The 24,933-nt window shown below is 42.4% G+C and overlaps 2 protein-coding genes across 3 annotated transcripts; one reads left to right on the forward strand and one right to left on the reverse strand.

The window, feature by feature from the left end:
- The first annotated feature begins 1,304 nt into the window (after positions 1 to 1,304).
- On the forward strand, positions 1,305 to 3,283 carry LOC105025662 (cytochrome c oxidase assembly factor 6 homolog). The gene is made up of 3 exons (XM_010896488.5): positions 1,305 to 1,438; positions 2,063 to 2,205; positions 2,435 to 3,283. The coding sequence occupies exons 2-3, from the start codon at positions 2,065 to 2,067 to the stop codon at positions 2,534 to 2,536; spliced, it is 243 nt and encodes an 80-aa protein (XP_010894790.1). The 5' UTR covers positions 1,305 to 1,438; positions 2,063 to 2,064; the 3' UTR covers positions 2,537 to 3,283.
- On the reverse strand, positions 3,279 to 19,297 carry slc13a4 (solute carrier family 13 member 4). 2 transcript variants are annotated; one of them, XM_020043061.3, is made up of 15 exons: positions 18,655 to 19,297; positions 15,589 to 15,717; positions 11,394 to 11,530; positions 11,050 to 11,231; positions 9,781 to 9,835; positions 9,628 to 9,658; positions 9,411 to 9,500; positions 9,133 to 9,311; positions 6,963 to 7,082; positions 6,746 to 6,847; positions 6,534 to 6,635; positions 6,150 to 6,384; positions 5,511 to 5,672; positions 4,794 to 4,931; positions 3,279 to 4,473 (listed from the first exon to the last, which is right to left on the reverse strand). In XM_020043061.3, the coding sequence occupies exons 1-15, from the start codon at positions 18,775 to 18,777 to the stop codon at positions 4,336 to 4,338; spliced, it is 1,923 nt and encodes a 640-aa protein (XP_019898620.2). In that variant the 5' UTR covers positions 18,778 to 19,297; the 3' UTR covers positions 3,279 to 4,335. The 2 variants fall into 2 exon arrangements, with proteins under 2 accessions (XP_019898620.2, XP_010894789.2); XM_010896487.4 differs by having other exon boundaries at positions 9,628 to 9,661; positions 18,655 to 19,296.
- Between the last annotated feature and the right edge of the window lie 5,636 nt (positions 19,298 to 24,933).

Below are 24,933 nucleotides of genomic sequence, written 5' to 3' on the forward strand. Positions count from 1 at the left end.
GCTATTTTGCTTTGGTGCCCTACACTGTCATTTGAACACTGATATTCCTTTTCAATGGCATAATATTCAGCTGTTCTTTTTTCTAGAGCCATTTTCTTTTTTTTCGTCGGGTGTCACACTTCACAAAAGCCTTGCTGGGAACTCACAGTGAGGCTCTCATTCAGTGACATTCCTCTCAACAATACCCCTCTGAGGATCTCTTATGTCTTGGCTACGAGCTGCATGCAATGGGAAAAACTATTAACTTACCTGGGGCTTTCTCACAGAATGTTACTGTATTTTCTCACCAAGGGTGTTTGATTTTGAAAGAGAGAAATTAAAAATAATCAAATTGCCATTATACCTCACCTTCCATTTTTGTATGCATTATATTCCACGTTTACAGTTCTTACTAATACTTAAAATCTCAGAAAAGACAGGAGATGTTGATGAATGCTAACTGCAAACGAATATATTTCACTCCAGGGTGCTACTGTGAACATGTGCCGTCTCAACCGTGTCATTCTAGAACTGTACGAGAGCATTTCTAGATGCAATGGCGGTGCAATAATTATGCCTTTGAAAAGGTCACTATTATTCCCTTGAAACCATGTCATGTGATTGTTAGCAGTGTGATGTGCGGATGTGGACCCCATCTTTCCTGTTACACATATTATGTGCTACAATTGTGTCTAGGCTTGTGTATACATTTATTTGTGCTATGGAGACTTTAAGTAGTGAGATATGTGTTTACTTCATATAGTAGGCTTGCAACCTCCCTCAGACTGACACCCTGAAATGGATTGTTTCTGGGTTCCATGGAAACAAGGCATCAGCAAGCCTATTCAATTCACTAAGAGCAGGGCAGTGTTCAGTAAAAGCACCCATGTGCCTCCTCCCACCGTTCTTTTTTTCATTTAGATCAGTTCACATCCATGAAAGACTTTGAAGAACGTACTTGTTTTGCATACAACTTAAAGAAGGCCCAGCGTTGTCTTGTGATTTACCACCAAACCTGGGACATTAGGGACAGAACCTATAGTTAAAATGTTCTATGAATTCCTTTTTACATAAGCAGTTGTCATAAGGTTCTTTACTAAGCCTAAAACTCAAAAGAGGAGGGAAGTGATGTAGCAGAAGCTGAAGAAGAGTTTTAGGATTGTTTTATTATAACCTTCTTGTTTGTCTCCTACCATAATGTAACACATTAGAAACGTGCCGTTCGTCAAAGCTTTTTCTCCTGTGTAAGGTCTGCCATCTAGTGGCATTTAAATGATCTCACCCAAGATGAGAAACTATAGCGTCACTGAGATGCGACGGAAGTGTTCCTCACTGTCTTTATAGCTGTCCTTGAATTCACTAGAAAAAGTGTTACAGAACCTAACATCGTCTACTTGAAATGGTCTTTCTTTATATTGACTTAACTATTCATACCGGAGTTGCGGTAGAAACATTTATGGTAAGTCGTTAACGTTGTTGAGAGGACGGGGTGTATTCCGACAAACAACACGTTTTTGTTGCGAAACGTTTTCGTTACATACGGTAGTTAGAGAAATAATCTGGAGTGAAGTTCACCAGTTTTCATTTTATAACCGCATTTTGTTGACGACAGAATGAAACAGGGAAGGACCTATTATTCTAGAATTTTGTTCGGTTTACTTCTGTTGAAGAAATGTTTAGCAACTATACCATTTGGTTTGGGTGAAATAATAAACCCCTCGACAGCACAACATTCTGCAAAATTCAGTTAAACATTTTTTATAGTACCAACATGGCTCGTATGTAGACCTTGGAAACAACGATTGGTCGTGGGCATTTTATATTCTATTAAGAGCGGGGTCCTGGAATGCTGAACCCTGCAAAATAAATACTTGAATAAATGCAAAAAGGGCCTACTTTTATGAATATATTCATAAAAATGCTATCCAGTCATTGCATGAACAACTTAATATGCAATTCTGGTTACGTTTTCCCAGCTCCATCCCCATTGTTACCGTTCCATGGTGGACCTGCAGCTGTGTTTTGTAGCTGTCTCAACCTGTTTCTTCCTCCGCTTGCTTTAAGTCAGTCTTTACTTTCTCAGTGATGTCAGCCCCTACAGCAAACCAGAGGAAAGAGTGCTGGGGTGCTAGGGACAAACTGTGGAAGTGCCTTGATGATAACCGTGACAACACCTCCTGTGAGAAGTTCCAGAAAGAGTTTGAGGTGTCCTGTCCCGCTCAATGGGTGAGGCCCCCTTTCCCTACTATAACACACCTGTTACTCTGACAGTAACTGTCTTTTGTCAGATAGCCAGGCAGATATTCAATAACTTACTGGCCAACACACCTAGCCATCTTAACACAAACTAGTCTCGACAAAGTTGCTCTGGGTAACGCCGTCAGCAAAATGACGATATGAAATTACTTGAATGCACGTAGCTAACATACTTTTTCTCTCCTGTGGTTCCTGGCAGGTGAAATATTTCAACAAGAGGAGAGACTTCTTGAAATACAAAGAGAGGATGGAGAAGGAGGGCTTTGAGCCTGCTGAAGGTCCTAAACAGTCACAGTCCTAGCCAGTAACCACCGGTCAGAAGGCAGAGAGGAGGTGGGCCTCTGGAGCCTGCTAGTTGACGCTGGGCAGCAGTCGTCTGCCGCTGGACACCGCAGCCCCACTATGCTCTACCAGAGAGGACCGATGCTGAAGGTCAGTGACCACACCCATACCAGACCTGGACGCTCAGGGTGCATGTCAGCGGTCAGGTATTTTGTGTTCATTTGTCTAATTAATTTCTTGCTTCTGGCTCGTGACCCGTGCCACCCCACCCTTACACGTCCTCCCGTTGAGTTAAATACAACACCGGTTGAAAAAACACGGAGGGCTCGGGCTGGGACACTGCCCTTTGGATACATCGCCCATCACTTGAGAGCACAGAGAAAAAACATGGCCCAGTGTCTGTTCAAGAATGTGCATATTGGGGGAGGGCAAGGGACCGTGTTCCAGTACAAAACCTTCCTCAAAGTACCAACTGTCCAAGCAAACTGGAGAGTCATTGTCATAGTGATCACTGTGGATCACTCCTCACTGGCATGATTCTTCAGGATTCCTTTGTTTCTCTGATTGATTAGTCTGACAGCGGGTGGACCTTTGTGCTGTGACAACTTTTATCCGCTAAGCTGTATCAACTGCCTTCGTGACCTATCAGCTACCAATCTTTTTTTTTTTCGTCCAACGGGCAGATAATGTTCATTATTTATGAATAGCGGTGTGGTATGATTGTGATTTGTTGTTGTTGATAAATAAAGACGAGTCATGAATTGAATGTTATTTAATAATTTTATAACAATTGTTAGAATCTATCACTTTTTGAACAGCTAGCCTAGACAAATGTTGTTCAGTCACGTATGTTACAGTTCATTGGATTGGTTTGACAATATAAGGCACACATCTTTTATATTACAAGCTGGCATGTATTTACAAAGCTTCTATTTCTGTCCACTAAACCAACATACAGTATGAAAATTTGCAAAATTGAATAAATAAAACAGACGTAGGACTTAGATTGGGTAATGCTCCTTCATTCTTTATAGGCCTATGTTTTCACAAAAGTGAGTAAATTACCAAAGAAAGCACAAAATGTAAGTTGAATTTGTGTAATAGTGTAAAGCATGTAATGTGGTGTGCAACAGAACACACAACTGTATTCCTAATGGCTGTGCTCTCGGGTTCTGGCATTTGATTGGAGAGGAACCCTACTGTGCACTTACTGTTTCTGTTGTCTACGTCTAGCAGCACATTTACACCAGGTACAATTCTGAGCATATATAAATGTACTTAGCGAACAAAGGCAATTCTGATCCTACAGTCAAAATGATTGCAGTATATAGGGAATAGGCTCAATTTCAGGGCATTTACTCGTTAGAGACCCATAGGTAACGCATGACAAACCATGCAGACCTTTTACGGTTATTGTCGTAAATGTATGACATGCTATGTCTCGTAGTCCTAAGGTGAATCCGTCTGTGAAGCAAAATGTGTGCTGCGTAGTGGAGAGATTAGAAAAGAATCTATGAAAGCCACATTTACAGCATCATTCAGTAACATGGATTGAAAGGCAATAGGATCCATTTACTTGAGTCAGAGTCCATTCCTCATATATTCCCCATCTCCTCCCTTGTGTGGCTTCACTCCTTCCACGCCGTTCATCTCTAACCTGTCCGATTCTCAGACGGAACCAGCCTGGTTGAAGGAACAGTCCTCACTCCCTTTCAATTTGGCATTTACAGTAAAAGAGACTGTGAGCATGGCTTTTTCGGGATCGTTTTCTGCCTTCCCTCTGTGACCGTCCCCAGTCTCCGGCGCCCTCCGGCATAGTTATACGTTGCCTGTGATGTTCCTGGCGACGGCCCAGTCGGGGAACTCGGTCAGGTTGAAGAGGGGCACGCCCCAGGTCATTATGGCCAGCATTACCACCATTACGCCAATCAGGTTCACCCCGAAACCCGCTTTCACCTGAGACGGACAACAACAACATCAGGTAAGCAAGCTGTTATTTTCTTGTGCATCATTAAATACTTGTGAACCATAGCCTCTTAGTGTCTTATTGTGACAGCTGCTCATTAGGTGTTGTGTGCTGCTCGCGGTGTTACTCCTGGCGTAATTCCGTTTCTAATCGCATAATCTTGTATAAATATGCCAGTTACATAAAATGTTCTGAATTTCCCGTCATTGCAACAATGGCCTTTGATTGTGCAGCTGTTTGGCGCTTTGCTCAGCCCATTGTTTGCGTGTCACGTCCCCGTCCCCCCACCACCGGGGGTTTTGCATCTCACCATGTCACTGATCTGCACGTGTCCGTAACTGAACACTATGGCATTCGGGGGGTTGCCGACGGGCAGCATGACCCCGAAAGAGACGCACATGGTGGAGGGGATGAGAGTGTAGAGAGGGTTGATCTGCAGGGTTTCCGACTGCAAGGGAGAGAAGAACATAATGCACAAAGGTCATGTTGCAGATCCAAGCGCAAAAAGGACATGGTGTCTCTCACAGCCTCCACTAATATTGACGGTGACACGGCTTATGTAGAGCGAGTAAAGTTGTCTAGGCAATGTGAGGACCCTGCCTGTTGAGCAGAGGAAGTTGGTCGTTGTCATGAGCCCTGTTAGCGAGGAATAGCTTAAAAATCACACTGTGTGGAACAGGCTGGTTGAGTCAATATTGTTTCCATGCATTCCAACAAAATAAAAATACAACTGGATCAACATGGAAAACCAGTTGTTTGGCAAAATGTTATCAGTGTTTGTTTTTTTTTACTTTAATCTGCCTTTTCACTTGAATCCAATGACAGGTTCGAATGGTTGTTGAATTTCACACTGAAATCAAATTAGTATTCCGAAAAGAAATGTGAAGCCATTTTTTTTATTTTATTTGACGTCAGTGACCAGTGGGTGGTTGTTTCTAGAGCAGAGTGGACAAACTGTTCTCACTAGAGCAGGGACCATGAGAGAGAGGACTGGTCAAGACAAAACAGAGAATGTTGTTATCCTTACCAGAGCAGAGAGGATCGGCAGAAACACGGTGAGAGTGGCGGGGTTGCTGGCAAACTCAGTAACCGCGGAGACAAGCAGGCAGGCCAGCAGTGCCACCATCCAGGGGGGAAGACCGCTCATCGGCTCCAGCTGTCTGCCGATCCACATGCTAAGCCCCGACACCTAGACACACACACACACACACACACACACACACGATTGAGCACACACACCACAGAGAATCTTGGGTTTTTTTATGTGTGAGGGCTGGAGTCAAAGTTTTAGCTCTTTTAGCAAATTAATGGAGTTAAGCTCTATAGATTTTAAGAGAGACTCATATTTACTAGACAAAAGGATAGCAGATTATGTAGCTTATAGTCACGGCATTTGCAAACGACAAGCCATCGACCCCAAAAAATACTTTTCAAGGAGTACACTTGTACATGGGCACAAAAGACTTGCTCATCAACCCTCACCTGCAAGGGGCCCCTATTGATTGTTTGTTACTCACACTCAGTTATCATGTGAACATGGCATAAGTCATGGTGGAATGTGTAGCAATGCATTAAATTAACTTTAAAACTGCACATTCAAATTGTACTTGAAAGCTGTGACCGTTCTATGCCCTTGTCAATGTGCGTGTGGAAGGAGTGATCTCACCTTGCAGCCCGCAGCCAAGGCGTAGCCCCCTCCAACCAGGATGACAATCTCCCAGGGCATGAGTCTCTGGAAGTCATTCCAGGTGATCATAGGGGCCAAGGGGTCTGGGTCTGTCTCTGCTGGGCTCTCCCTCGCGGGGGTGCCAGGGGCCCGCGAGAATGGCCGACGGGCTGGGATGAGAAAGAGCAGAAAGCCCAGCAGCACAGATACAGTGGCGTCAGTCCTGTAGCCCTTCCTGTGGGAGCAATAAAACATAAACAACACCGATAAATAAATGGAAAAATAGAAGAATGTATTGCTATTCAATCTTACTGAGATTGCATTTTTAAATGGCACCCGTGTGAGCAATTCTGTTCCTTTAATAGGGCACTAAAAGCTTCATACTTCTCGAACAGCGATGTCCAACCCGGAACGAAGCCCGGTTCTCGAGTGAACCACAGCAGGGTCATCAGGATGAAGAACACTCCTGTCACCACCTCTGGATAACTGCAGCACAGGAGAAACGACACACATCAGTTATTTTGTTTTCATGTCTCCATGTGGCCAAACATCAGTCTTTCGCCAAGCTGCAACTGAAAAGGGAGTGTCATATTCACCTAATGGGCCCCAGTTTTACGTATTCCTCATGAATCCTTGTCTCTGACAGAATCTCCCTCCTGGTCTTTCGCTTCTTACTGAACGAGCAGGTCTCCCTGAAACTGGATGTGAAACGTTTTGTATCATAGGTGTTTCTGTGCACAGCGTTGGGGTAAAAGAATGCATAGACAGAATGTGAACACTGGTTGACGCGGGAGGGATAGTTTCACATCTTACTTGCATCCGAGGAAGAGGAAGTGCAGCCACACCCAGGTCAGCAGTAACATGATGATAGCGATGGGGAAACTGAAGATGAACCACGTCCCGAAGTTGATTACCTTGGCGTCTGGGTAGCGACTGAGAGGAGGTGAATGAACAGTTTGAGAGAGCCAATACTGAAGGTTAAACCTATAGCTTGCAACAATCTGGTAAGGTTAGTTTCCTTAACACTGGCGATCACGTCACAAGGCTCAGAACCTCTCCTTTTGGGGTCAAGGCTTTAGAGCTAGCTGCCGGCTAAGCTCTGCTGGAAGAATATGATGTCATAACATCCGTAGAATGACTGCGAGACGCACCAACATCAAATAGGTTACAATAGGTGCAGTGCTTTGGTTTTCCATCACTGGTTATTTGTGCGAGAAGGTGATTCTTAAAGTGGGGATGTGGATTTGAAGCAGTGATGACAAACAGAATCATGTTGGGAAAGGACAAGGCTTTGGGCATTTAGGAGAATGTAGTCTCATCTATTATCTTTTCTCACAACACTCCCACAGAACCTAATCGAGCAACTGATGCAATTATGCAGGTTTGTAGTTGTGGGTTTCAGAGGGAGTTGAGGATTAACGACTTGAAAGGCTAGCATCATTATAATCAGTTATTACAGACTGGGAGAGGCCACTACTGGCTCGGAACAATGTTACAGACTAACAATGAACACTCTCTGTTTGAATGGAATTAGAACATGACTTCCGCAGGTCATTGACCACGCAACACACACCAGATTTAAATACATTTACCACACATTTGCACTTCCATACACGTGCATGTATTCCATATGCCACACACTGAAACCTATTTTAAAATGCATAGAAAATACATTTTTTGGCAGAAATGCTGTCACCTATTATGATTAGGTCAAGCTTAAATTCCTTACAGTCAACAGTAATATGGTAATATCTCTGTTTGCTGACCGGCTTTGCTGACCTGTTGCTGCCTGTTTTTATCTTGGCTCTGCTGTTTAGTATCTACCAGGCTGATCACATGGATATTCTGACATTTCCCGGAGATAACACTTGAGTCAATCAATCAATCAGTCCTTCCACCGTCAGCAGTATGAAGGGTCTTTGCCAAAACGACAGAACATAAACTCCTGATGCTCTATTTTTAGCTACATATAAGTATTTTAGTGTGGGATTGCCAGGGTTAGAATTGTTGGCCTTGACGTAAAAATTACGGGTTGAACAAAAAGTCATCAGCGACTGGATCCTTTTACCTATAAACGTGCTTTTAATGCGAAGGACATTTCATACTTCTGACCCTGAACAAATGCGTGCGCGCACATTTTATGGGAACCTCAGGAAGTGTAGTTGCTGCCTGTGCAATAGCTAGCGTGCGCATCCCGTTCATACTTCATGGAGCAGAGACCACTTTAATGTACGGAGCCCATTGATATAGGCAATGCTTCACCATGTCAAGGGCCGTCTTCTACTCATTTGCATTTTAAGCTGGTGGAGAGAGGGGAAGGAGGGCATTGGATAGACACAGTCCGACTGACCTTTGCCCAACACATTCTTTGATATAAAGAGGCCATTTTTCTCTGGATTAGCCCAGCTGGTTTGAGGTGCCCAGGGAATCCGCTTTTGGGGAATATTGGGGGGATTACATCAATCCTAGGCTTCTTTGCGCATTTAATTTTTTCTGGAAGGAGTGAGTTAAATATGACGTAATTTACCGAATGAACAGTTTTTTATGTAGGCAATATTTCTCACTGAAATCAAGTGTCCAGAAGTTATTTGTTGATATAAATGTCAGGAATATATGTTTATTAATAATAGTTGGTCAATTACTAAAATTGTTTTATTAATTTGTATATACAGCTCTGGAAAAAATTTAGACCACTGCACCTTGTTCTTTCCTTTCCAAAAAAGTCGAAAAGGAAGGTTTTGAGTGAGGAACAGAAGGGTTAAAATTAAGAGACCACTGCAAATTGAACGCTTCTGTTCCTTACTCATAACTTTCCTTTTAAACTTTTTTGGAAAGGAAAGAAAAGGTGCAGTGGTCTCTTAATTTCCCCCGGAGTATGTTATGTATGATTTTTTTTTTTACCTATTAAACAAAACTGGTGAGTGAGTTTTAGTGCAACATTGTGTCAAACTGCATCAAAGGCAATGGATGGCGAGTGGCTCACTTGTTGAACTGCTCGGCAAAGATGAGGTTGGTGGAGGTGCCGGTGATGGTGATGAGGCCTCCGACTGTGGCCGCGTACGTGATGCTGAGCGACAGACACTTGCAGATCATGTGATCTCTCTTGGTGGGGTAGCGAGCTTCTTTGTTGTCCTTCCTAGACTCTGAAATGCTGATCGCTGTCTTCAACACATAGGAACAAGCAGTGTGAGTGTGAGTGTGAGTGTGTGTGTGTGTGTGTGTGTGTGTGTGTGTGTGTGTGTGCGCATTTGTTCCACTGACCGAAGGCCGGTGTCCGTTGGTCTGCTTGAAGGACATCTGACCCTGGCTGACCTTACTGGCTTTCCTACCAGTCCCATTGGGCTCCACAGTCTGCAACTCACAGAATCAAGAGTCTAGTGTAGGCCAGTGGTTAAAGAACAAATGCATTCTATGATAAAGTGTGATTAAGGCAATCAACATGCATCATTTTACAGTTTTAAAAATAATATGATCTTACCTCGGTCACTGTGCACAGCTCCGGGTTCACACTGCTGAGAATAAAGCACTTCATTATAAATGGAGGTAACACTGAAATGAGTAGCGTTCATGCTCTTCACTGTGAGACTGACGGTAATGTGATTGATAAGTCAGAAAGCTCCTCTGCTCTCACCTGCCTCTACGACTCAGCAGCTCTAGTTGGTTCTGTTGCCGGTTTTCCTCCTTGTCTTTAAAGAAGAGAAACTGTTACTTCACTGAGTCTTCTAAAAAAGCTAAATTATTTCAGTTATATTTTTGTGCAGTGGCGCTTATGGGGATTTACTTAGCAAATATACAGTGGCTAAGGGCCTTTCTTAAGGACGACGCAACAAGGATTTCAAGAGGCACCTTATTGTGATCATAAACAGGTTACCAGAGCAATTAAAACAGTCTCGTATTATATATGGTGTGCACTCTCATGTAACACTGCAGTCAGCCTATCAGCAATCAGGATTTGAACTTTTGTAATGTTCTTCATGTCATGAAAGTTCTCACTGGGGGGGCAGCTTTACCCCTATGGTTGCACATTTTTGGGAATATTCAGAGGTGAAAACTTTCTGTGGGAATTAACAGGAATGTATGGGAATTAATATTAATATCATTTCAATGTGGATGTTTATTTTTTTTTTGGCATTGGACATATTTACCATATCATATGCAGTCAGAAACATAAGCCTGTGTAGACATAATTGTTGAAAATAAACAGAAATTTAAAAAGCTATTTAAGAGCTGAACTTAAATGAGTTGACTGTTCACATAGGATGATTTCACTGAACAACAAAAGAAAGGGAATATTGAATGGTATGTTCCCAAAACCTCTAAAATGGTAGTCTAAAGACTAAGACCAAAGGCTTTGGTTGTCTTCCTCTGAGGCCTGCATGTCCTCAAAGTCCACCTCTTGAATGTCAGACTCTGAAGCCTCATCTTCACTGGCCATTTTCCAACTTTATTGAGGATGGTTCATTTTCAGGCTCAAACGGCCTCAGATTTGCCTAGATGGCCACCAACTTTTCAACCCATGCATTGGTCAGCCTGCTTTTTGTGCTGATGTGGCTGATGTTGGTGGGATTTGGAGGATGATTGAGGCAACAAGGGAAAGAGCCTAAGATCCATTAAGTCCCTTCCACCAGGTTGGCATGACTGCCATATTGCATCTCCATCCCAAAGCCCTTGCTTGGAAGTGTACTTCGCCAGACTGCCAAGAACCTTGCCCTCACACAGTAGTGATGACACCTTAGGCCTTGTTGATCTCTGCACCAAACAGAATGCTGGCAAAACAAATAAGCTAACTTTTCTTGATGAATTTATTAAAAATTCCTCAGGCTTTACTTCCCATGGAACATTTCTGTAGAACTACTGGAAATGTACCGGAAAATGTCTGACCCTTTGCAACCCTACGTACCACTGAAGCAGTCGTCCTCAGGGGCCTCGACGGTTTCCGAGTCTTCCTGGGCGTCGGCCACGCCGGTAGAGATAAGCTGCTGGAGGACGGCCTCGGCGATGGGCATCACCATGGCGGTTGTAGATGTGTTACTGAGCCACATGGAGAGGAACGCTGTGCAGCACATGAAACCAAGCACCAACCTGAGAAAACACCGGAGAACGGGGAGGTCGGATGAGTATCATGGTGCAGTAGTGTTCTTCAGCTGTGCCTACAGAGGAGTTTAACAGGGACTGCCAAATAACCACTATAGGTTTTAGATCATTTAGGTTCTACATTCCCCTACCAAGCCGGTCCATACTTACATGCCAGGCTTGGCCCCGGCAACCATCACCATGCGTAGAGCGATGCGTTTGTGGAGGTTCCACTTCTCTATGGAGGCGGCCAGACAGATGACCCCCATTAGCAGCAGAGTGGTGTCCTTGCAGTACTCTGCAGCCACCTACACCAAAAACCAGCAAACATTAATTTATAGTGCTCTTTAAACACTGCACTCAGTCTTGACGCATTGGGAGGTGTAGAATCTATTTAGCATGAGATATTTCAAGAATTTGGATAATGAGGGGTTGTTGGCTATGTCCAATAAGCCACTATTGGGGACTGACTGACTATGAAATTGTCATTACAGAAATGAGATTAGACGTCTGTGACCGCAAGCCTTTGTTATTTCCTGTTCTTGTTTTTGGTCAGAACCACAGCAGTGAGGATGGGTTCCGTCATCTCGGAATGGATTCATTGGATTATCAAGTATCGGCTTTGCTTCTTCACAAATAATGTGGGATTGGAGGCAAATAAATCTAAAAGTGACGCGCAAAGGGGTAAGCTGTTAATCGTAACACCTTTCTGTTTTTGCCAGCAAAAGTAGGCTGAATTCCAGTTCACCCCCTTCCACTCTTTTGCCCTCTTAGTTCATTTGTACGCACCTCCATCATATGCACAAGTGTCCCGAAGCTGAGAGGAAAATGATTGAGGCTGTAGTGGCTAACTTGACGCTGAGTACTATTTTGAATTCATACAAAAAAATGTAAAGGTGTGCCTGCTTAAACACCATGTGCATTTGTCTGATTTGGAGACTTCACTCATGTAAAAGATGGAATTACCCATGGAATACATACTTTTTTTAATAAGTTGAATTAAAGTCTTACTGACTTAGAGATCTTGACCGGATGTACATGATATATTGGTACAAAATAGGTACAATAAAGTTGATGGCTTTATGATACCCTCACCACTCTAGAGCTTTCACAAGGTGAAGAAAAGAAAGGCATGCAGTACAGTATGCAAGCCTTGTCATTAGTGGAAAGAATTGCTAAAAAAAAAACAAGCATATTTATCAAACACGATTACAAGAGCTTATGATAACGCTAAAAACATGTTTGTAGGGTCAGTTTAATGGGCAATTGCTGTCCAGCCGAGGTGAATCGGTTCACTTGGAATAGTGCATGAGGCCATCATCTTAGTGATAAGAGTTTAACCGCCTGTACAGAAAGCCTGACTGCTACGCTTCCTACATTGCTGTTAGCTTAAAGATACCTTGTGATAACAGCTGATTAGTACAGGTGACTCTGAACATGTGCCTTCGACATCACAATCATGTCTTCACAGAAGGTCAGGGGGAACTTAGTTTAGGTGAAAGGCCACAAAACATAAGAGGCTTAAAAAACTGGTAATTTGTTAAAGAGCTAGTTTTCATAGCATATATAAAAATGTATGAAAGGTCTTGAAAAGAATGAATTGAACAAAATAAATGTTCTGAGAAAAACCAACAAATAAATAACCTACTGTTGTAAATTATGTTTGATCCATGTAGAGGCGCAAATTATAACTGGTAAAGGGAATTTACTTCAGAGTCTTCAGTGGCCAAATAACTTACTAATTGAGTAATTACATTGGGTGGTCTAAACTGGTGTCTCTGCTGCAGATATATGCCAAAGCATTTTGTTGTGTCATCAACTTAATTTACAATTGATTGAATAAACAAAAATGCCATCAATCTACACAATGACAAATTACCCATGATAATCTAAATTGACCTCAGATGTCTCTATGACTTTTTAGGGATCCATCTGTGGCAAATTCAATTCTTTGGACACTGTTTAGAAAGTCACACAACTAAATAGGTTCCCACACTTCACAGTGCATGTCAGAGCAAAAACCAAGCCAGGAAGCCCAAAAAGTAGTCATTAGACATCCAAGTCAAGTCAAGGCATACATTTTGGTAAAGTAGATTATTAATTTTTTTAAAGCATTGAAAGTTCAGAGGAGCATAGTGAGCTCCATCAATGTGATATGAAGTTTGGAACGACCAAGACTCTTCCTAGAAGTGACCGACCGGCCAAACTAAGTGACCGGACAAGGGCCTTGGTCAGGGATATGATCAAGAACCCAATGGCCACTCTAACAGAGCTCAGAGTTTCTCTGCAGAAATGGGAGAACCTGCCAGAAGGACAACATGCTCAGCAGTACACCATCAAAATTAATTCAGGAGTTTAGGGTAGTGACCAGATGGAAACCACTCCTGGGGCACTCCAGACTTGAACTCTTTCTGTGGGAAGTACTAAAGTTTGCAGTTTACCAAGGCTCCCCATCCAATCTGACAGAGCTTGAGAGTATCTGGAAGGAGGAATGGCAGAAACTGCACGAATCCAGGTGTGCAAAGATGGTAGGGACATATCCAAGAAGACCTGAAGTTGTGATCACTTCTACAAAGTACTGAATAAAGGGTCTGAATTCTCATGTATATCAGATATTTCTTAGCACAAACTCTAAAAACATGTTTTTGGAGTGTTATGTGTACAACCCAATTTCCAAAAAAGTTGTGACGCTGTGTAAAATGTAAATAAAAACCGAATGCAATGATATGCAAATCATGTAAACCTTATATTCAACAGAAAATGGTACAAAGGCAACAGATCAAATATTGAAACTGACACATTTTAATGTTTTAAAAAAATATATTCCCACTTTGAATTTGATGCCAGCAACACATTTCTGTTGGAACAGAGGCAACAAAAGACTGTAATGCTAAAAAATAAACCTGGAGGAACAACTCACAACCAATTAGGTTAATTGGCAACAAATTAGTAACATGATAGGGCATAGGTCTTCGACCCTCTCCTGGGGACCCCCCAGCCATTCCACAGTTTAGTTTTTACCTGATGGGCTTGTTAATTAGTTAAATACATATCACTTTCTTAACTACAGCAATATGTCTCCTTAGTTCCCAAATTCTTACAGAGTGCTGTTAAAAGAAGAGGTGATGTAAAACAGTGGTATACAAGCCCCTGTCCCAACATTTTTGGAATGTGTTGCTGGCATTAAATTGAAAATGGGTATGTACACTGATCAGACCTGTTTGTCCAGCACATCCCACAGATGCTTGATTGGATTGAGATCTGGAGAATTTGGAGGCCAAGTCAACACCTTGAACTTGTTATTGTGTTCCTCAAACCATTCCTGAACCACTTTAGCTTTGTGGCAGGGCACATTATTCTGCTGAAAGAGGCAAATGCCATCAGGGAATACTGTTGCCATGAAAGGGTGTAAATGATCTGCAACAATGCTTAGGTAGGTGGTACGTGTGTCAAAGTAACATCCACATGGATGACAGGACCCAAGGATTCCCTGCAGAACATTGCCCAAAGCATCCCACTGCCATCTTGCCTCCTTTCCCATAGTTCATCCTGGTGCCATGTGTTCTCCAAGCGACTCACACTCACCCGGCCATCCACGTGAGGTAAAGGGAAATGTGATTCATCAGACCAGGCCACCTTGTTCCAATGCTCCTGTAGTACAGTTCTAATGCTCACGTGCCCATTGTTGGCACTTTCGGCAGGGGACAGGGGTCAGCAAGGGCACTGTGTGTTCTGACACCTTTTTATCAGTAACAGCATTAACTTTTTTTTTTTAGCAATTTGAGCCACAAAATAGCTCTTCTCTCCCCACGTGCATCAATGAGCCTTGGCTGCCCATGACCCTGTTGCAGGTTCACCGCTTTTCCTTTCTTGGACCACATTTGATAGGTACTGACCACTGTAGACTGGGAACACCCCACAAGGGCTGCAGTTTTGGAGGTGCTCTGACCCTGTAATCTAGTCATCACAATTTGGCCCTTGTCAATGTCACTCAGATCCCTACGCTTGCCCATTTTTCCTGCTTCTAAAACATCAACCTTGAGTATAGAATGCTTACTTGCTGCCAAATATATCCCACCCACTGACAGGTGCCATGATAACGAGATTATCAGTGTGATACATTTCATCTGTCAGTGGTCATAATGTTATGGCTGATCAGTGTATTTTTCCAAAAACAATAACATTTCTCAGTTTCAATATTTGATATGTTGTCTTTGTACTATTTTCAATTAAATATAGGTGGGGAAAAAATGTGCACATCATTGCATTGTCTTTATCTGCATTTTGTGCAGCGTCCCAACTTTTCTGGAAATGGGGTTGTAGATTGATAGCACAAATTCATAATAATCATTGATGTTTCACTGACCTCACTGGACTTGAGCACTCCAAACAGTGGATACAGGAATGCAGGTACCAGGGCTGCGGCTCCCAGGGGCACGGCTTCCGATACCCAGTAGACTGCTGTCACTATCAACACATAGGCGCAGCAAGCTTCCTACAGTGGACAGAGAACCAGAGGTAAGACAGATGGCCCACCAAATAGTCATAAACTTTACTGCATTTAAAAAAAACTGTCACAATATGACTTTTTCCAGACACATTTTCAGGCTGGAGCTGAAAAAATAAGAACAGTGGAGCCTGAGCTGGTTAATATGCTTCTGGTAAATGGCACCTGGATGATTTAATGTGAAACCAGATTTGTCTGAGGTTTTTACTGAAGTACATTTAGTTCCACGAAAGAAAAATAAATGGCTGGCATTATTATTCATTTCAGCGCTGATATGATGCGTTGAAATATTCAAATCGACACCAAATTGACCTTGGTTACAATGGCAAATGATCTTTGTTTTTGAATGAGCTGATTCTGAATTTAATACATTCATCAAAATGGGATTTGCATAGTTCATAATATGTGAATTTCTGGTTAAAGCTATGGTTGCTGTTATAAAAAAACATTCATAAACGTTATTGAATGCCTGATTACAGAGACACAATGAACTTTGTCTGAGGTGTTCTCCATCCTGTGCCTTTACTGGCTACTGTGTCCCCGCAGGTGAACATTTGCAGCCAGTAGACAGACAGCTAAATGTACAGTGCAACCAGCAATATTAGTGGAGTCACATAATACATTTAACAATGGTTGTGTGAGGCAGTCTTAGAAGTCAAAAAAAAAAAAGCCTTCAAACAATGTCTGCTACCCCACCATTAACTTACTCATGCGAACACACACACAGCCACATGTCCACGTGATGTGATTCAGGCAGTGTTACTCCCTGTGGAGTGCAGATTGTTCACTCAAGCGGTGAGGGACTTGGCGCACACACACATAATAGTCCAGAACATCATAACATTTCCCTTTTCAATACACAAATAACATGCTGTTGCAAGAAGGCTAAACGACACCTTCAGTTCAAATAGTTCATTCAAAACACTTGAATATTTCTGGATTATATTTCTGTGTCTTAACTCTGTTGTTGCTCGCTCTTTGGTGTTTCAGGCTGGATATCTGTAAAAGCACTTTGGGACAACTGCTGCTGTAAAAAGGGCTTTATAAAATAAATGTGATTTAATATTAAGGATTTGGCTACCAACTCTGGCCGCTGGCACTGGCAACTGACCTGGACATGCCCCGACACGACCACATCACCCCAGGTGGGCACACAGTATTCAGTCCTAACCTGGGGCCTTGTACTTAAATGTTGGCTCTTTTATTATTGTTTTAGCACTTCAAGTACAATTCGCATTCCTGGTCAGTTAGATCCCCCCAATATGTATGAACCAATTATATATACCAAGCGTTTATTGCCAGTGTGTAGTTTTCTAGATTAAATTAGCCTGAGATCTAGATCTGAAGGCTCCTTTACAAACTTTTCTTCTGGATGTACACATCAGGATTTTGAAATTCAACATAGGACCTATTTGGTATGTATGCTATGCTTTAATCCAGTAATAATTTACTTCAGCCAGAGTGGAAGTCTCAACTGGTTTTACATCAGGAAACTAAGGGAAATGTGAGTATCTCTCAGTATTTAGGGTTAGCAAGGTGTCTGTCTTTAAGGAGAGAGAGGAACAGTGGTCCAGTAATGTTGTTGTTCTCAATATTGTTCAGGATGTCATAATGAAGATAATACATGTCAAACGAACTAGTCTCTTTCATTAAATCACTTTGGTACCTAACTGCAGTAACTGAGTAACTCACTTGGTACGAACAAATAATTTGCTCTGGATAAGATTACAAAATGACTAGAACGTACAAATGCAAATGAAGGGATAAAGTGACTTAGCAGATTGTTTCTCTCCAACTCTGGAGTTAGCATTGAAATGTAAATTTGGAGAATGAGTATCTGGGGGAAAGTTCAACTCTTTTCAGACCACTCAACATCACCCTCTTTTTTTTAATGATGTGATTATTAGAAACACAAACTGGTTAGTCTGACACCCTGTTTCTCTTTCAAGCCTTGAAGCTGATGATTAAAAGTTGATTAATTTAGGGTTTTACAAAGAGACTCCTCCCTGTTAGATGTTCATTAATGTTGTCTGTGGGATTTACAGACGATTGCAGTAAAGAATGGACTCTTGTCAGGTGAACTCCCTTATCTTACTTTGGGGAAATGAATAAAGAAAATTACATTTCTTTGTCTGTTTGCATATAATTCAGCCTCCTGACACAAGGCATCTAACAATTACATCCACACTACATCCTGTGCCCCAGACGACACCAACACTAACCCCAGGGATTGTGATATTTGGTGGGCTACATAGGTCCCCAAGAAACAGAAACAATTAAGTGGCAATTATTAACACATCTTAGAATGGCTGGTCTAGCATTTGGGTCATACGATATAAGGGCCTTGAAGGCTAGGCTTTAGGTCGCTGTGCTAAAAGTCCCCAAATGTATGTGAGGTTCGAAACCAGATTAAAAAAAAACAGTTCAGTTCTCAGATAGGCAAAGTGCAGATCGTTGTTTTCTGTAGCTGCATCTGGCCACGTGCACTGATGTTCTCACTGAAATTGACAGGTTCTGTAATTGGTTAGAGGGCATTCCGGAACTGCAGGTGGTTGTATGAAAACAGAACAACGAGATTCACCCCCCACAAAGTTGAGCTGAGTTGTATAACATTATTACTTGGCACAGACTTAGTTTCTCCCTCACGTCTGTGGTGCCAACCGATTTACAACAATGCGCTCTATAGAGAAATGTACGCGCGCTGAGCGGCAGACTTCACGCCCACACGCCGAGTGGGTAATAACGTGCGTAAGTCATTATTAGCATGATTCGAATATGTTTTTAATCTAACAGTCTGTGCCGTGTCTCCTAAATCTGACTGCAGTTCTCATTTATATTCTGCTTAATTTGAATGAATAACACAGATAAATTGCCCATGCGCAGTAGTCACGCTGATGACATGGTATGGAGAAACCGGGTACTCACGCTAGTGGGGTGGATAAGCGGCAGAGGCAGCAGCGAGAGCGGGATCAGCACCACCAGTATCAGTTTGCGTGCTCTCCATAGCTTCTTAATAATGTCCATCCTTGCCGCGGCCTCCAGCCTCATCGAGGACAGCTCGCCTGGGTTCGTTCTCCGCCCAGAAAACCTGGCTTGTTGATCCCTTTTACCTGCGTCTTTGTTGATGTTCAATAAAAGTCTCCCTTTCAATTTCTCCTTCCGGAGTAAAATAAAAAAAGATTCTGTTTGCGGTTTGTTTGCTCCGTTTTGGTTCTGTATACTTGGGTTCTGATGGCTTTGCAATGCAAGCTTCAGGACACTGTCCACTGTCTGAAACAGCTGCACGACGTTTTAACACCTTTGTAACTTGACCTGCGGAACCCCCCTTAAGTTCTACGGCGATAAGTGCAACAGATAAACGTCTTCCTGACGTATTTTTCAATGCTGTCTATATTTTCGTATTTGCATTCCAGATAAGGTTTCTTCTCACAAAGCTCTTTTAAAGGAATTAAAGCAATTGCATGAGACTAATATTAATGTCTAGGAAATCCAGGCGCCACAAAAGTTGTATAGGTTACTTTGAGTACAATAAATGTCTTAATAAAGGGGCTTTCTGCTTCGACTAATACATTTGATAACTTCTCACATTTATTATGACGGTCCAGTATGCTAATTTCCTAAGCCTCGTCCTTTACTCCGCCTCACTGGTGTGTAAACCAATCAGTGTTAGGTAATTACTTTTTATGAGTATGAAGCGTGGTATGCAGAAGAGGTAGTCAAGGTTTGTACTTAATTATTTGTAGGGATTTTTTAGTGTGTTGCGTGTGTGAGTTTGTAATAATAATATTACAGTAATGTACCTTTGCATTGGTTATCTTGTTCCACAAAACGCAATTTACACTCTTAAATAATTGCTGGCATTAATATTGTCTGCAAAATCGTGTTGTAAATAGACACATTGTAGTAATAACGCGATAGCTCAATTCCCTAGGGATGCCTCGGATTGTCAGAGCAAATTGCAATCCGAGCCTGCCTTCTGGTGGAATTGTTCTGTCAGTGCATAGTTACCAGTGGACTTATGAATTACACTACTCAACATACCATGTTAGTTACCTAGAAACGTACATATCTGTCAATAGAAAGCTGTTCTAAGGTTGCTGTTTCAGTAAGTTCACTTTTCAAATGTGTCATTCAAACCAAATAGCCCGGATGTAAAAAGATGTAAGTTCTGTCATGGTTATGTGAGGGTTTAACATGAAAGCTACATGAAGGAGTCTCTTCTCTGAGCTGCTTATTTCACGAAACAGACTTCTAACTCATAATCAGCATAACTGACTACACCACAAAATGGTCCCAGTCTGTTCCCCCAGCTTTCGCATTGTTACATAATGCTTTAATTCTCTCCCATTCATAATTGAAAAAAACAGAAACTTAATCTGCATGAAAGATCTTTGTTTGAAAAGTGAGGTTTACTGATGACTTGGAACTGAATGTTTTATGCTTTGGTAATTTACCTGTTCGTAGGACGCAGAGGTGGCTGGTGTCACCATAATTAGGGAGAGCAGGCTCAACGTACTGTCTGGAAGGGATTAAATGAAACAGTATGAAACACGTTGTTTCCAGGGGTGTTACCATTCAATTCACACCATTTAAAATAATATTGTAAGTTAATATCCCCACATCAACCTTTTGCACTTTTGATAATAAATATATATACATACTCTACTGACATAATTGAGCCGTAAAAATAGTCAAATGTGTGTAAAACACCCTGTCGCTTTCTCCCAGGCATCTTCTACTTTTTCACAACAGGAAGTGGCACAATCGCTGTCAACATTCACATCTAGGAGCCAAAGGGGAATTAGCCTGTGTATATTCACTGGCCCTTGATCTGCCTTGACTGATGCACTGTCTACCGTGTGTGTGTGTGCGTGTGATTGTGTGTGGGTAAAGAGGATACCTGGCCAGGTATTGTATAACCCAATCAATATTACCTAATTCCATTTAACCCTCTTTACATCTTAACAGGGATCAACTTTGTCAATGATTCTCAAATCCTGGTCAATACTGAACATTGTGTCTGCATGAGTGCTTGCCTGTGTGTGTATTCAGTTGTTGCTGTTGCTGTTACAGATCGTGGCGGTGACTGCAATCAAGAAGTGACTACTAGATACACCAGTAACGGATGTGGTTGGAACGGCCAGCAGTGGTCCAACATTTAGATTAGGTCTAAAGCTATTTGTTTTGTTGGTCGGCAAAAGGCTGTTAGGAGTCAGGTTAAAAGAGTTGTTAGTACCAAAGAGATGAATAAACTTGGTCAAAGCTGAATGTTGGTTCCGAGACATATGATCCGGTAGTGGGCTTAGTTCTACTGTTATCGGGCTTCTACATTCATCTGCTGAGTGAGATGGACTAATTGTCTGGCGGACTTGAGTTCCGGATCACTGATGTTAAGATTACTCCAGCGGACTGCCTGAGCCAAGTACAGAATGAGTGACAGGTTTCGAATTAGAACTCCAATTCGTTCTAATGGAATTAACCTTAGTTCTAATTCTATAGCTTGCTCATTAGGTTCATTAGCGTACACTGTATTTGCCGCGCTCTCCAACCCGGTCAAGCTCCACGTTACATTGCTCCATACCGAGAGGTTCTGAGTGCAGAAACGTCGTACGCGAGGGCAATAAGTTTTGTCTGTACAAAGAGTGTTTATCATGGGCCGTTAAGCGGCACTCGTCCCACTATATCAATTCTGTGTGGTCCTCTGCGGTGTTCGGCAAATTCTTTAAGTGCTATGGTCCCATCTATATGTATGCGTTTATGTGAAAGTAATATGTGATTTTGTGTGTGTTTGCGCGCGCGCTCGCAAGCATGAGAAAAGATAGTGGTGTGAAGTGAACCGGAGAGTGAAAGCAGGGCGTGGTGGAGGTGAAAAAATGCTCAGTGACGATCTCCTTTCGGACAGATGCTCGCTGGAGATACACTAAAACCCTATCAGACCCTGGTCGGACAGGCTATGTGACCCGGGGCAAAACATTACTGTTGGCTGGCTGTGGTTAACATGGTTTACGTCCAAATGGGGCAGAACCACAGCCTGGCAGGCTTCAGCGTGAGAATCAAATCCACAGTTATATCTACTCCAGCCTCTCAGCTCCGGGAGTCCCCTGAGCCCTTCTGCCTAAAGCTGCTGCCTGCTGCTTTCCTGTCACAGCGTTTTATAGCCTTTTCATATGGCCCAACTAGCTTAGTTAGGCTGCTGTTACTATGGTTATGTTTAATAGTTCCAACATTGTCATTTATGCACATTTTGTTCAGTTGGCATTGTGGTGTCAAATTAGCACAGTTAGCTCTGACTTCTGAGGTGGTGTCTTTGCCTCGAACGCATCATTTGGATGGATGTTGCTCTCTAAGAAAATGCCATTTGGACAAGATAGGTGGGAGGTGGGAATGTGCTATTATGGTATGCTCATTGAACGCCCAGTGATAAAAACGGGTGATAAGAAGTCTTTTGAAAACCCCTTAAACATCTCGCACACTTCGGGATGTTTATCGTGCGCATCTCTTTGTCTTTCCCAACCCGTTTAGTTTTAGCATTGCGTTTACGTTGCGGACTGGTTTGCCCAATGACGTCTGGTGCAACGTGTTTTTTTTTGGCCTGCGTGATCAGCTCTTTGGTTTGCTCCGGATAGCCTGTTAGCGGCTTTGCCTTCCTTTGCTGCTCTGTCCTCCTCTACATCTCTGCCCCGTTGTGCACTTGCTTGCACACATTTTCTGTACTCCTCTGTCCCTCTGCGACACAATGTCCTTGTGAAACACTGCCAATATGGACCCCTTGCATCGATGTATGTTCCTTATCCAATAGAGAGAGAGAGAGATAGGGTGAGAGAGAGAGAGAGAAAGGAGTGCTAAGAACGATACGTTCCTCCGGGGAACAGTCACTTGTATTATGTTACCATGTATCATAATCTTCTTCCCCGTTTCCACAAGGATGTTTTATCCGGGGGTTAAGGACTAAGATGATGATTTTTGTTTGAAGCTGTTGTTGTGTTTTGTGCTGTGTAACGTTTCTGCTGGTTATTTAAATCCAACTGGAAGCAGAGCCTTCAGGGAAAGCCTGGGAGCGTGTTCACTGTTTCACATGCGCAAGGCATCCGCTTAAGTTTATCAAGTGGTAACGTTCCCCGACGAGGATGATTAAATCAAAAGTGCGCATTGGATTGGTGATGGAAAACATGCCTTGGATGGTCCAGACTGGAGAGAATCAGACCAGAGATTGCAGCCTGGACAGAACAGCAAAGCATGCTGATGACGGTTGAATAATAGATGGTGTGATCTAAAATAGAGCAACTTTTCCTGTCAGTCCTGCATAGCAAAAGCTCAGACGGTAATGTAGTAGGAGCGAGCCACTCTGGGCTTTTAGTTTCTTCTGTCCAACCCCTTCCCCAGCCCATCTCTAAAATGACTACAAACAATTAACCGGACACGTGTTGTCTCCTGCTGCTCAACAACAAAATACATAATTCATAGGCAGACTTTCTGTATTTGTTTTGTGTTGGAATTCAATCTGAGTAACTTTGCATTGGGTACAGTTTCCACTAAAATCATTGCCACCCTTGCTAGATTTCATTTTTAAAAGACTATATTAAATGACTGAGGTAAAGAGCTGTTTTACATGAATCGTTTCTTAAATTATGAATGTTTTTCCCCTAACTTTGTGTTCAGTACTTTGTGCAAGAAAAATGTCATTGACATGTTTTCTACCATTGGAAGGAATCTTACACCACTCCTCCATAAAAACATATTTGCAGAATGTACATTTTTGTATCCATTAAAACATTTCTTTGTGGATTTCAATGTGTGCTTGGGGTCATTGTTTTTGCTAGAAAATTGACATGATGCCAAGTTTCAGCCTCCTGGCAGAGGCAACCATGTTTTTGGTTAAATATCCTTGGTAGATTTAATGTTGATCAAGGGCTCCAGGATCAGTGAAACCAAAACAGCTCCATAATGTCAAAGATCCAGTGGCACATTTTACATAAGGTATTATTTTTTTTCTACATAGGCATACTTATAGCATAGTTCAGCGAATTCCAGAGATTATTTTTTGGTTGCTTTTAAAAAATATTTTTTATTCTGGCAACTCTTCCAATATTTTCGGCATAGAGATCTAATTGTATATCTGGAGCCTTTGGGCCTTGAGTTCTTTTTTGCCTCCCAAACCATCTTCCTCATTTGTGTCATGTACCAGGCAGCTTCCCCATTGTCCCATTATTAGGCATGAGGGGGTGTGGTATACAGTCAGCATATCACAGTTAAGAGCTGTTCTTAGGCACAACACATTGAACAGTGCCTGGACACATGATATATTGGCAATATATCACAAACCCCTGAGATAACATAGTGCACTTATAAACCAGTTCCCAATGTAATAAGAGCAGTAAGAAATTATGTGATGTCATACCTGTGGTATATGGTCTCATATACCAAAGCTATCAGCCAATCAGCATTCAGTTTATAAGCACGATGAAGCACCATGATGGTTTGTAATACAGTTCCAATACATCACGGCTAAGCATTTATGTTAATTCCGATTTACTCTTGTTTGATTTTACTTAACAGAATCCTTAGGTGTACTCATCATTTTCACACTTATCCGAGGTGGGACCATTAAAAAATGTAGTACCTGTGTAATATGTCTTATTCAGCCTTGTGTGTCCGTCTCCCTATATGTGTTCATAGGGGATTTTTTTTCATCACCTGCCTTTGCAGTTTTAGCAGACATTCTTACCTGAAACAATGTACTATATATTTCACATAGTGATTCGATAACTGAGCACAGTATTGAGCACACTGCAGCTCTGCATCCGTTTCCTGTTTTATGCTATAGGTGATTCTAGCTTAGGCTACCCTCCATACTGCCCCCCCCCCCCCCCATCCTGGATCCACTTTCCTATGCAACGCTCTCTGTCTCTCTCTCTCTGTTTCTCCTACACACTCACTCTTCCTATTCTCTCTGCCCTCAGGGGAAAAGAGAGAGAGGTTTAGTGAGGGGGAATGAGGGATATGAGAAAGGGGGAAAAAGAGAGAGCGAGAGAGAGACCAGTGACCAGGAATATTGGGATTTAAGAGTGAATGAGCCACGGGTCCACACCGGGTCACGTTACGCAAGAGCTGCCGTCAGTGCTGGGGATCACAGGGAGCAGAAAGAGAAGAGGGAGGGGGTGAGGGAGGGGGTGAGGGAGGGGGTGAGGGAGGGAAAGAGTGTAG

Source organism: Esox lucius, chromosome 23 (genome assembly GCF_011004845.1).
Source record: "Esox lucius isolate fEsoLuc1 chromosome 23, fEsoLuc1.pri, whole genome shotgun sequence".
Taxonomy (NCBI): Eukaryota; Metazoa; Chordata; class Actinopteri; order Esociformes; family Esocidae; genus Esox; species Esox lucius.